This window comes from Oncorhynchus keta, chromosome 4, assembly GCF_023373465.1.
Source record: "Oncorhynchus keta strain PuntledgeMale-10-30-2019 chromosome 4, Oket_V2, whole genome shotgun sequence".
Lineage (NCBI taxonomy): Eukaryota > Metazoa > Chordata > Actinopteri > Salmoniformes > Salmonidae > Oncorhynchus > Oncorhynchus keta.
In genome coordinates, this window is record NC_068424.1 from 44743468 (window position 1) to 44756318 (window position 12851).

The 12851-nt window shown below is 44.5% G+C and overlaps 1 protein-coding gene across 2 annotated transcripts in view; it reads left to right on the forward strand.

Moving 5' to 3' along the window:
* Window positions 1-12851, forward strand: part of LOC118375489 (kelch-like protein 3) — a 33213-nt gene that overhangs the window by 9858 nt on the left and 10504 nt on the right. For both annotated transcript variants that reach the window (XM_035762068.2, XM_035762075.2), the window contains exons 10-12: window positions 8410-8607; window positions 8934-9035; window positions 9280-9408. In XM_035762068.2, coding sequence (XP_035617961.1) covers window positions 8410-8607; window positions 8934-9035; window positions 9280-9408 — 429 coding nt within the window. The remainder of the gene's footprint in view (window positions 1-8409; window positions 8608-8933; window positions 9036-9279; window positions 9409-12851) is intronic.

A 12851-nucleotide genomic window follows, 5' to 3' on the forward strand; every position in this document is an offset into this window, starting at 1 on the left:
ATCACGGCCGGATGTGATACAGCCTGGTTAGGCTGCAAGAAACCTCTTTTTTTCCCCCCCACAGTAGAGCGAAACATTCATAGTGTTAACTAAAGGGAAAATCTGTGGAACATTGAATGAAGTGCGGCAATCCGAGGGGAGCCGCGCACACTCCCGCAGTTTAGAGGGAACATTGGCCATAACTGAGTCCATAGTGTTTTTGAACTCACTGCTGATTTAAGTGCAAAGCACATTCTGGTGATCTTTTTTATTTGACCTTTATTTAACCAGGCAAGTCAGTTAAGAACAAATTCTTATTTTCAATGACGGCCTGGGAACAGTGGGTTAACTGCCTGTTCAGGGGCAGAACGACAGATTTGTACCTTGTCAGCTCGGGGGTTTGAACTCGCAACCTTCCGGTTACTAGTCCAACGCTCTAACCACTAGGCTACGCTGCCGCCCCGTCTCATCTGCGGTGAAAGAGCAGATAGGCGGGCAGACAGACCCTGTACCCCTGTTAGCATTTCTTATTTGTCTGTAACTGCTATGTTGGATGATATTGATTGACAGCACTTAATGGGCGGGACTACAGGAAAACAAAGGTTACGTATGTAATTACGGTTACGTGAGCTATTAGATCACTCCAATATGGTATCCTTCCGCTCGGCAGGGTACATTCTGTTTAAGAATTTCAGATTAGTCACATGTACTGGGTAGTGCTGTGGCTGGCCCCCTTAAACAGCTGCCTCTATCCCCCTCCAGCGAAGTGGAGGCAACACCCAACATCTATCCCGACCTGTTTGCGGCAGCAACATTGACTTGATAGTACCTAGCAAAAGTGCTGGATGCCCATCTGGCCAAATACACTTTGAAAGTAGATGACGCTCGACCCGCATCTAGCAATGATTGTAAAAAGTGTAAAACCGTTTGTACATCACACGACTCGAGGGTAACATTATGACCCTCACACCAAGTACAGAATATGCCCCACCGCATTTGATACGACGCGTTAGTGGAGGAAGCCCTGGCATTCTGCAACTTGTTAACCACTTTGTCCTGAATGCCTAGACTTTCCCAATTTATTGGGTCTCAGCAGCAGCTGCCATTGGGTCCCAGAGAGGAGGGACAACAGGAGGCTGAACCATGGTCGTCTCGGGAGCATCTTGAACTTGAGCTCCTTTAAACATTTGTTGAGGCCGCGCAGGTCCAGGATCGTCCGAAAGCTGCAGTCCTTTTTCGGCACTATGAAATACCTGGAGTAGAACACACCCAGCCGTTCTAGTGGCTCTACCTTCTTGATTGTGTCCTTGCTCAGAAGCGAGGCTATCTCCAACCGGCGTGCCACGAGGTGACCCAGATGCCCTTGTAGGAGGGCGTTCGGCATTAACTGGAGTTTGTATGCCCCCAGGACTGTGCCCAGTACCCAGGGAGACTCCACCTAAATCTCACAGTTTGAGACCGCCGAGGCCGACCGCCAGCACCCCAGGAGGGTTGCCGGGGCCCATCCTTCTTAGCCGCATGCCGCTGCTTGTAATGGTGGTCACGACTCCTGTCCTTGTGGTGTAAAACGCTGGTTCCCATTTCCCTGCCCCTGCTGTCTCAGTGGGGGAGGAGGGTGGCCAAGAAGTTGTTGGAGCCCTCTGGACATCCTGCCCTGTCTTTCAGCTCCTCCGAGGGGCGGTGGTGGTAGAGAGCCCAGTTACCTAGAACTCCTGCAAAGTCTCTATTTTTACGCAGTTTTGTAGTCTGCTTGATGATGTTGTTGGCCCCTGGCCCAAAGGTGGAACCTGGTGTGAAGGGGAGCTTCAAGAATGTTTTCTGAACTAGCAGTGGCAGTTTAGATTCTGTCAGCCAAAGATGGCGGTGTGAAGTCATCACTGAAGCCGAAGCCTTGCCGTTGGCACATACCATGTCTGTCTGGAGTAGCCTTGACACCTCTGTGACCTCCTTAAGCTCATCACAAACCCCTGGGATACGAGGGATCAGCAGGGCAAGGTATGATTGCAGCATCGTAGCCGCGTTTACGAGGTGCACCATGATGGAGAGGGTACCGAAAGTGCTTTGCAGCCGTTCATCACTTGCTCTTTCTGGTCCTGGTTTGAGGCGAGGCAACCTTGCCAATGATCTCCTTGTCAGGGAGGCTGGGGGCAGATGGGGATAAGGAGCCGCTCAGATGGTGCTTCTTCCAGGGCGATAGTCACTCTTGCTAAAATCTCCCGTGTTGCTTCCTTCACCACCGGGGGTGCCTCTGTAGCAGTGTTCCCAGCTACAGATGGCGCTGTGGACTGGGTCGATCCCTGATGTGCTCGGAACACTAAAGCACTGTCACCCAACTCCAACTCGTCTGTAGCGCGGAGAGAGAAGGCATCGTCGCCGTCATCACCCCCACATAAAGCATTCACTTCCTCCCGCAGACTTTTCGCGGGACGTTTGAGGTAGATCAACTCCTCAGCCGTACTAAGTTTGAAGGGGGCCCCCAAAGTGGCCAAGGGGTGCTGCCGCGACGACTCATCACCTCAGAGGGGGGAATATGGTCTTCAGATGCTTAATACTGTACTGGGGCCCTCATCCCCTCCAGGCATGTGTTCTCCAAAGGAGGTGCAGAACAAACAACTGTTGGGTTCTCTAACCACTCTCCGTGTGTGATCTAACCCAAGACAGGTCATGCAGGCAGAGTGTGCTTCCCCGTAGGCAGGGGTACCCCACATCTCTCACAATGAAACACAATAATAGTTATTTTGTTTCTCTGTGAAAGTGAAGCCAACAGTGGGATATTACTATGTCTCTATACTGTGCAATACTGTATAAGTCAGATACTATAGACCTACAGTACCAGTCTTGGTGTATGAGGCTGAAGGAAAGGAGACGTGAATTGGGTATGAACTGCCTGATCGTGGGAGGAGGGGCAGAGCACACACACTCACACATTAGCTCAATCTTTGCTTTATACAGTGCATTTGGAAAGTATTCAGACCTCTTGACCCTTTCCGCATTTTATTACGTTACAGCCTTATTCTAAAATGTATTAAAGAAATGTTTTGCCTGATCAATCTACACACAATACCCCATAATGACAAAGCAAAAACAGGTTTTAAATTTCATATATTAAAAATAAAAAACAGAAATACCTTATTTACATAGGTAATTCAGACCCTTTGCTTTGAGACTCGAAATTGAGCTCAGGTGCTTCCTGTTTCCATTGATCATCCTTGAGATGTTTCAACAACTTGATTGGAGTCAACCTGTGGTAAATTCAATTGATTGGACATGATTTGGAAAGGCACACACCTGTCCCACAGTTGAGAGTGCATGTCAGAGCAAAAACCAAGCCATGTGGCCAAAGGAATTGTCCTTGGGGCTCTGAGACAGGATTGTGTCGGCACAGATCTGGGGAAGGGTACCAAAACATTTCTGCAGCATTGAAGGTCCCCAAGAACACAGTGGCCTCCATCATTCTTAAATTGAAGAAGTTTGGAACCACCAACACTCTTCCTAGGGCTGGTTGCCTGGCCGAACTGAGCAATCTGGGGAGAAGGGCCTTGGTTAGGGAGGTGACAAAGAACACGATGGTCACTCTGACAGAGCTCCAGAGTTCCTCTGTGGAGATGGGAGAATTTTCCAGAAGGACAACGATCTCTGCAGCACTCCACCAATCAGGGCTTTATGGTAGAGTGGCCAGACGGAAGCTGCTCCTCAGTAAAAGGCACATGACAGCCTGCTTGGAGATTTCCAAAAGGCTCTTAAAGGACTCTGATCATGAGAAACAAGATTCTCTAGTCTGATGGAACCAAGATTGAACTCTTTGGCCTGAAAGCCAAGTGTAAAGTCTGGAGGAAACCTGGCACCATCCCTACGGTGAAGCATGGTGGTCGCAGCATCATGCTGTGGGGATATTTTTCAGCTGCAGGGATTTGGGAGACTAGTCAGGATCGAGGGAAAGATGAACGGAGCAAGTACATAGAGATCCCTGATGAAACTCTGCTCCAGAGCACTCAGGACCTCGGACTGGGGTGCAGGTTCACCTTCCAACAGGACAACGACCCTAAGGACACAGTCAAAACAACTCAGGATTGGCTTCGAGACAAGTCTTTGAATGTCCTTGAGTGGCCCGGCTAGAGACCGGACGTGAACTCGATTGAACATCTCTGGAGAGACCTGAAAATAGCTGTGCAGCGATGCTCCCAATCCCAACCTGAGCTTGAGAGGATCTGCAGAGAAGAATGTGAGAAACTTCCCAAATACAGGTGTGCCAAGCTTGTAGTGTCATACCCAAGAAGACTTGAGGCTGTAATCGCTGCCAAAGGTGCTTCAACAAAGTTCTGAGTAAAGGCTCTGAATACTTTTGTGATATTTCAGTTTAGAATATTTTGTATATTTGCTAAAATTTCTAAAAATATATTTTTGCTTTGGTATTGTGTGTAGACTGATGAGGGGAAAAAAATGTTTTCATACATTTTAGAATAATGTAACAAAATGTGGAAAAAGTCAAGGGGTCTGAATACTTTCCGAATGCACTGTACGTGTGAGTCGGCTGTAACTCACGCCACGTTAGTTTATTGTACTATACGTGGGGGTGTTGTCAGGATGTTAAGAGTGTGCTTAGTCCTGCAGTGGTCTCCTCTTGTTAAGCGAGCTAATGCATAGTTCGTTCACTGTGGAACACACAAGAGTCTAGGCAAGATGGCTGCTCCCTGTGAGGGAGAAGTGTGGTGTACCTAGGGACACGTGACTCATTCTCCGGGGAGAACTGCAAGCCCGCCAGAGCGAAACATACACCGACTCCCGATCCTGCGGGGTTAGGTGTGGTCCCGAAGCCCGAAGGCTCCCCCGGGAGGGTTCCAGTCGACAGACAAGACACAGAAAACTAGGACAAACCCTCAGCTCCGTAATACTGGTTGACCAAATCGGGTATCGCCCAGGTTGGTACAGTAGTTGCTCCACTAAAAGTTGTGTGACTGTTGGATTTAGAGGTAATTTGTGGTTTAGTACAGTACCCTGTGTCACCACTTCATTGCTCCAGACCAGCGCAAGGGGGAGTTAGAGCACTGATCATGCTTTTGGGTCCTACTGAGTCACTAACTGACAATGAATGGGTGACATAAACCTAAATAGAAACTGGTAATTGTGCACGACTTCGGTATTACTTACTAAAACTATTGTTACACTAAGGTTTTTATTTGATTTATTTAGGATTATTTTGCTCTTACTGTAGTAGTGTAGGCTACTCCTGACCAGTCATACTGTACAGCTCCTGAGTCGCGCAACGGTCTAAGACACTGCATAGCAGTGCAAGCTGTGTTGCTACAGATGCTGGTTCAATACCCGTGCCATCCTTGTCCAGTAGACTCATGCTGTAGTTTTTTTGGTTTCTGTCCCTCTAAAAACTGAAATAAATTATTCCAAATAATAAGTTAGTAACAATGTCTCACCCCATGTTCAAGAATGGCCTTTTTTCTTGCTCATTTTATGTTATTTGAAAATGAAATCATCTCCAAAATATTGTTTTAAACAAAGCGATTTATTATCATTCGTTTAGAATTTTATAAAAGCTCATTGAACATTCACACAGATATATTATTAACCATGTTATTAGCAGGACAATATATATTGATCATGGCTCCCGAGTGGCGCACAATGGGATTGTCTTGCAGTTCTCCAGCTGTATCCACTGAAAGCATGCAAGGTTCAAGGCACGAGGGCAGATGGCACGGGATGGGCCGCAGAGCCGGGCCCATGGGGAAGGGAGGGACTGGCAACACTTTAAGGGGCATCGTACTAATAATGGCTCTGACTAGGGAAACGTTCCCGCTGTTCTTTCCTTAGTGCCAGTCTGCACGTTCAAACTATAACAGTGTAACTAATAATGGCATTTTTATGCTTTCGTTAATAAAATAATGATAAAAATATTATTTCAAAAGGCCGATGTTTATTTAGTGGATCCATAAGAAAATACTATGGGAATAAATATCACTGAATTACAGAAATATCCTCCAGTGCTCTAAATATATTATTGGCAGAGAGACGTACTAATTTTTTAATATACTGTAGGCTTACCGTAGGCAACTTGAGTCTCATCAGTGTTGAGTAATGTGGTGTAGGTCTTATTTATTTAAAGAGCATATTGAAGTTAGAAGCAATAGGATTTGAAGCAATAGCCTACAACTATTCTTTGCAATGTTTTACACTGCTCTGAGACAAGCATGGGGACTGGTCTTGATAAATCAATTAGATTTTTATTTTCACTGAATTCTTATTTACAGGGACAGCCTATTCCTTCCTCCCCGTCAGAGAATTGAACCCTGATCTCCTGCATGCCCACATGATGAGGATTCTTTCTTCTTTAGCTAAATAGCCCATATTTTCCATTCCATCCTAACGGAAACACAGAGGGTTTTTCTTGGTAAAGAAACACCATAATATTAATCTAATTAATTAAGCAACATTTCTTAATCAGTCCCATATACTATATTCTTACAAAAAAAATGTTTTAAATTCTCCAGTACAGCCACTATTGAAGGCTATCAAATGCTTTTCAAAGATGCCCTCTGGTGGTCTAACTAGCATTAATGGTACCAGTGGTTCACACTAAAATAACGTGCCATAGAATTCTGCGGCACTATGCCGCAGTACGCTGCAACTTTTAAAGGACGAACCACTGTCACAAGTAAAGTCTTAAGGCTAGGGGGCATTATTTTGACATCCGGATGAAAAGTGTGCCCAAAGTAGTCCTTCTGTAGCTCAGTTGGTAGAGCATGGCGCTTGTAACGCCAGGGTAGTGGGTTCGATTCCCGGGACCACCCATACGTAGAATGTATGCACACATGACTGACTGTAAGTCGCTTTGGATAAAAGCGTCTGCTAAATGGCATATAAAAGTAAACTGCCTGTCACTAAGCTAGGATATGCATATAATTGATGTATTTGGATAGAAAACACTCAAGTTTCTAAAACTGTTAAAATAATGTCTGTGAGTATAACAGAACTGATTTGGCAGGCGAAACTCCGAGGACAAACCATCCAGGGGGGAAAAAAATTGAGGTCATAGGATTTCCCAATGGTTTTCTATGGGAAACCCTATTTATGAGAACTGGTTGCAGTTCCCATGGCTTCCACTAGATGTCAACAGTCTTTAGAAATTGGTCGATGTTTTTCTTTTGAGAAATGAAGAAGTAGTGCTATTCATTCCATGTGTCACTCTGAAGGTCTCTACTATTTTGGTGTACGTGAACAGGAGCGTGCTCCGTGTGATTTTTCTTCGGTATTGGAAACAGATTATCCCGTCTTGAATTTGATCAATTATTTACTTTTTAGGATACCTGAGGTTGGATTAGGAACGTTTTTTGAAATGTTTGGACCAAGTTTATAGGTAATTTATTAGATACTGTAGTCATGTTGGGTGAGTTGGAACCGGTGTATTTCTGAATTAAACGCGCCAAATAAATTGACATTTTGGGGAGATAAAAAAAGGAATTTATCGAACAAAACGACCATTCATTGTGTCACTGAGACATTTGGGATTGCAAAAAGAAGATCTTCAAAGGTAAGGCATTTATTATATAGTTATTTCTGACTTTTGTGTGTCGCACCTTTGTCGCAAATGATTTTCATGTGCTTGTATGCGGGGCGCTGTCCTCAGATAATCGCATGGTCTGCATTCGCCGTAAAGCCTTTTTGAAATCTGACACAGCGGCTGGATTAAGTTGAGCTTCATTTTGATGTATTACACTTATATTTTCGTGAATGTTGAATATGGATATTCCTGTAGTTTGAATTCGGCGCCCTGCAATTTCACTGGATGTTGTCAAATCGATCCTGCTAATGGGATTGGCGCGTGAAGGGATCACTAAGAGGCTAAATACAAGGACAAAACCCAAACGAGATGGCACAAGCCAAACTGAGTGGGGGGACTACAAAGCACCTTGATGGAGAGGCTAGCTGCTCCAAGTTATTGAATAGCTGTGGGTATACTTCTGCCCTTAGAGACTCTAACATAGAGCCCTTACCAAGCTAATCATCTTTGGAATGAGCCGAGAAAAGGAAGAGGTGGGAGTAGTGCAGCGGCAGCTATTTAAGGGGGTCACCCGCAGCACAACCCGGTTCACGGGACTAATCTGAAATTCTTACTCAGAATGTATCCTGCCGAGCAGAAGGATACAATATTAGAGTAATCCAATATAGTGATGCATAACAGATTCTCCCATTTGCAGAATATTGAACTAGGGCTCTTTTTGGAACTAAACATGGCCCTTTTTCTCGTTGATTCTTTTTTATTCATGTTCAGAATTGATCAAAGGGCCATTCTAAATTGATAAATGGACCAGATCCGGCCCATGGGCCGCCAATTGAATAGGCCTGCTTTAATGTATGCACTAATAGGCAGGGATAAGAGATTTATGCCAATATCTTTCTCTCTCTCTCTCTATCTATCAGGTGTGGTGTTCATGGCAGGGAGGGTGTACGCGGTGGGAGGCTTCAACGGCTCGTTGCGAGTCAGGACGGTGGATGTGTATGACGGGGTGAGGGACCAGTGGACTACAGTTCCCAGCATGCAAGAGCGACGCAGCACCCTTGGGTCGGCCGTGCTGGGGGACCTGCTCTATGCCGTGGGGGGCTTCGACGGGAGCACAGGTACCTATTCTTACCCCCCCCAGCACTGTCACCACTGTCCCAAGATTTGTGTGTTTTCTAAGTGTTCCGGCAGGCCTTTGAGGGGCAGCGGAGTGTGTTACAGTGTGACTAAATGGAGCAGGGCGCAGTAGTGCCTCCAGAATGAATGTCTAGATTGTATGGTTAGACACAGTGGTGATGTCACCCCAACCGCATCTCATTATACTGATACACTGGAGCAGAGAGGAGAGAGCATTAGTGTTGGGCCTCATTTCATTTGAGTATTGTGTCCTGCTTTCAGTACATTAGAGCTTTCTCCTCTCCCTCCTTCCCTCCCTCCATCTCAGGCCTGTCGTCAGTGGAGGCCTACAACTACAAGACCAATGAGTGGATGTTTGTTGCTCCCATGAACACGAGACGCAGCAGCGTTGGAGTGGGAGTGGTAGATGGTAAGAGAAGAACAGTGTGTGTGTGTGTGTATCAACAGTGCTATTTGTGAACTTCTCATTTTGTCTGTCTACAGTATATCAGTGTGTGTGAGTGCTTCAGTGTCTATATAGAGCTTCTGTGTGTATCTGTGCTTGTGTATTTATCAGTGGGGGTGTTGTGTTTCTGGCAGTGGGTGTTCATTCAGCATCTCTTTGTACGTGTTCCTTGTTGTATTCCTCAGTGGGTGTGTGTTGTGTTGTACAGGGAAGCTGTATGCGGTGGGCGGCTACGATGGGGCGTCGCGCCAGTGTCTCAGCACGGTGGAGGAGTACAACCCAGTCAGTAACCAGTGGGGCTACATGGCTGACATGAGCACCAGACGTAGCGGAGCAGGTACAGGCCAGACCTCAGCATTAACAACCCTCTCTTGTCCTTCTCACAGACACAACAGTGGCTTCTGTCTTGAAGTATGCAGTGCCACCTCTCAGTGGCCTACATACACACTGCACTCCACAGGAGGCATCTCATATTAATGGCTGGAAGGGAGCGAATGGATTGACATCAAACACGTGTTTTGATGTATTTGATACAATTCCGCTCAAGCCATTACCATGAGCCCATCCTCCCCAATTAAGGTGCCACCAACCTCCTGTGCTACACTCGCATCATCAGTGTCCACAGAGAAAACATAAGCCATGGGAGTGTTGTGACTTTAAGTCCAGGGAATCTATGGAATGTGTAATGGAATGTGTAACCGATTTATGAGTTTTCAACGCCGATACCGATTATTGGAGGACCCAAAAAAGCAGATACCGATTAATCGGCAGATTTTTATATATATATTTGTAATAATGACAATTACAACAATATTGGATGAACATTTTAATTTTAACTTAATATAATACCTAAATAAAATCAATTTAGTCTCAAATAAATAATGAAACATGTTCAATTTGGTTTAAATAATGCAAAAACACAGTGTTGGAGAAGAAAGTAAAAGTGCAATATGAGCCATGTAAAAAAAGAAAAAAGCTACCGTTTAAGTTCCTTGCTCAGAACATGAGAACGTATGAAAGCGGGTGGTTCCTTTTAACATGAGTCTTCAATATTCCCAGTTACGAAGTTTTAGGTTGTAGTTATAGCAATTATAGGACTATTTCTCTATACCATTTGTATTTCATATACCTTTTGACTATTGGATGTTCTTATAGGCACTATGGTATTGCCAGCCTAATCTCAGGAGTTGATAGGCTTGAAGTCATAAACAGCGCAATGCTTGAAGCACAGGGATGAGCTGCTGGCAAACGCAGGAAAGTGCTGTTTGAAAGAATGCTTATGAGCCAGCTGCTGCCTACCACCGTTCAGTCAGACTCTATCAAATATCAAATCATAGACTTAATTATAATATAATAAACAGACAGAAATACGAGCCTTGGGTCATTAATATGGTAAAATCCGGAAACTATCATTTTGAAAACAAAACGTTTATTCTTTCAGTGAAACACGGAACCGTTCCGTATTTTATCTAACGGGTGGCATCCCTAAGTCTAAATATTGCTGTTATATTGCACAACCTTCAATGTTATGTCATTATTATGTAAAATTCTGGCAAATGAATTACTGTCTTTGTTAGGAGGAAATGGTTGTCACACAGTAAGCCAGGTAGCCCAAACTGCTGCATATACCCTGACTCTGCTTGCACAGAGCGCAAGAGAAGTGACACAATTTCCCTAGTTAAAATAGATTCATGTTAGCAGGCAATATTAACTAAATATGCAGGTTTAAAAATATATATTTGTGTATTGATTTTAAGAAAGGCATTGGTGTTTATGGTTAGGTACACATTGGTGCAACGACAGTGCTTGTTAAATCATCAACCGTTTGGCGAAGTAGGCTGTGATTCGATGATAAATTAACATGCACCGCATTGATTATATCCAACGCAGGACAGGCTAGATAAACTAGTAATATCATCAACCATGTGTAGTTAACTAGTGATTATGTTAAGATTGATTGTTTTTTTTTGTAAGATAAGTTAATGCTAGCTAGCACCTTACCTTGGATACTTGCTGCACTCGCGTAACAGGCGGTCAGCCTGCCACGCAGTCTCCTCGTGGAGTGCAATGTAATTGGCGTCCAAAAATGCAGATTACTGATTGTTACGAAAGCTTGAAATCGGCCCTAATTAATCGCCCATGCCGATTAATCGGTCGACCGCTAGTATGTGTGTGTATATATATATAATGTATATAATGTATGTATGTATATGTATATATATATATATATATATATATATATATATATATATATATATATATATATATATGCTGCTCAAAAAAATAAAGGGAATGTTAATCACACTTCTGTGAAATCAAACTGTCCACTTAGGAAGCAACACTGATTGACAATACATTTCACATGCTGTTGTGCAAATGGAATAGACAACAGGTGGAAATTATAGGCAATTGGCAAGACACCCCCAATAAAGGAGTGGTTCTGCAGGTGGTGACTACAGACCACTTCTCAGTTCCTATGCTTCCTGGCTGATCTTTTGGTCACTTTTGAATGCTGGCGGTGCTTTCACTCTAGTGGTAGCATGAGACGGAGTTTACAACCTACACAAGTGGCTCAGGTAGTGCAGCTCATCCAGGATGGAACATCAATGCGAGCTGTGGCAAGAAGGTTTGCTGTGTCTGTCAGCGTAGTGTCCAGAGCATGGAGGCGCTACCAGGAGACAGGCCAGTACATCAGGAGACGTGGAGGAGGCCGTAGGAGGGCAACAACCCAGCTGCAGGACCGTTACCTCCGCCTTTGTGCAAGGAGGAGCACTGCCAGAGCCCTGCAAAATGACCTCCAGCCGGCCACAAATGTGCATGTGTCTGCTCAAATGGTCAGAAACAGACTCCATGAGGGTGGTATGAGGGCCCGACGTCCACAGGTGGGGTGGGGTGTATGGATGTATTTCAAGATCAACCTTCAAACTCAGTGCCTCTTTGCTTGACATCATGGGGAAAAAAAAAAAATCAGTCAAGACCTCAGAAACTAAATTATAGACCTCCACAAATCTGGTTCATCCTCATTCTTAAAATAAAGTAAAGTTTACATACACCTTAGCCAAATACATTTAAACTAAGTTTTTCACAATTCCTGACATTTAATCCTAGTAAAAAGCCCCTGTTTTAGTGTATGTAAACGTCTGACCCACTGGAATTGTGATAAAGTGAATTATAAGTGAAATAATCTGTCTGAAATAATTCGTATGTATGTATGCATGCATACTCAGCAAAAAAAGAAACGTCCTCACTGTCAACTGCTTTTATTTTCAGCATTTTAACATGTATAAATATTTGTATGAACATAACAAGTTTCAACAACTGAGACATAAACTGAACAAGTTCCACAGACATGTGACTAACAGAAATGGAATAATGTGTCCCTGAACAAAAGCGGGGTCAAAATCAAAATTAACAGTCAGTATCTGGTGTGGCCACCAGCTGCATTATGTACTGCAGTGCATCTCCACCTCATCATGGACTGCACCAGATTTGCCAGTTCTTGCTGTGAGATGTTACCCCACTCTTCCACCAAGGCACCTGCAAGTTCCCGGACATTTCTGGGGGGAATGGGCCTAACCCTCACCCTCCGATCCAACAGGTCCCAGACATGCTCAATGGGATTGAGATCCTGGCTTTTCGCTGGCCATGGCAGAACATTGACATTCCTGTCTTGCAGGAAATCACACACAGAATGAGCAGTATGGCTGGTGGCATTGTCAGGGTCATGTCAGGATGAGTCTGCAGGAAGGGTACCACATGAGTGAGGAAAATGTCTTCCCT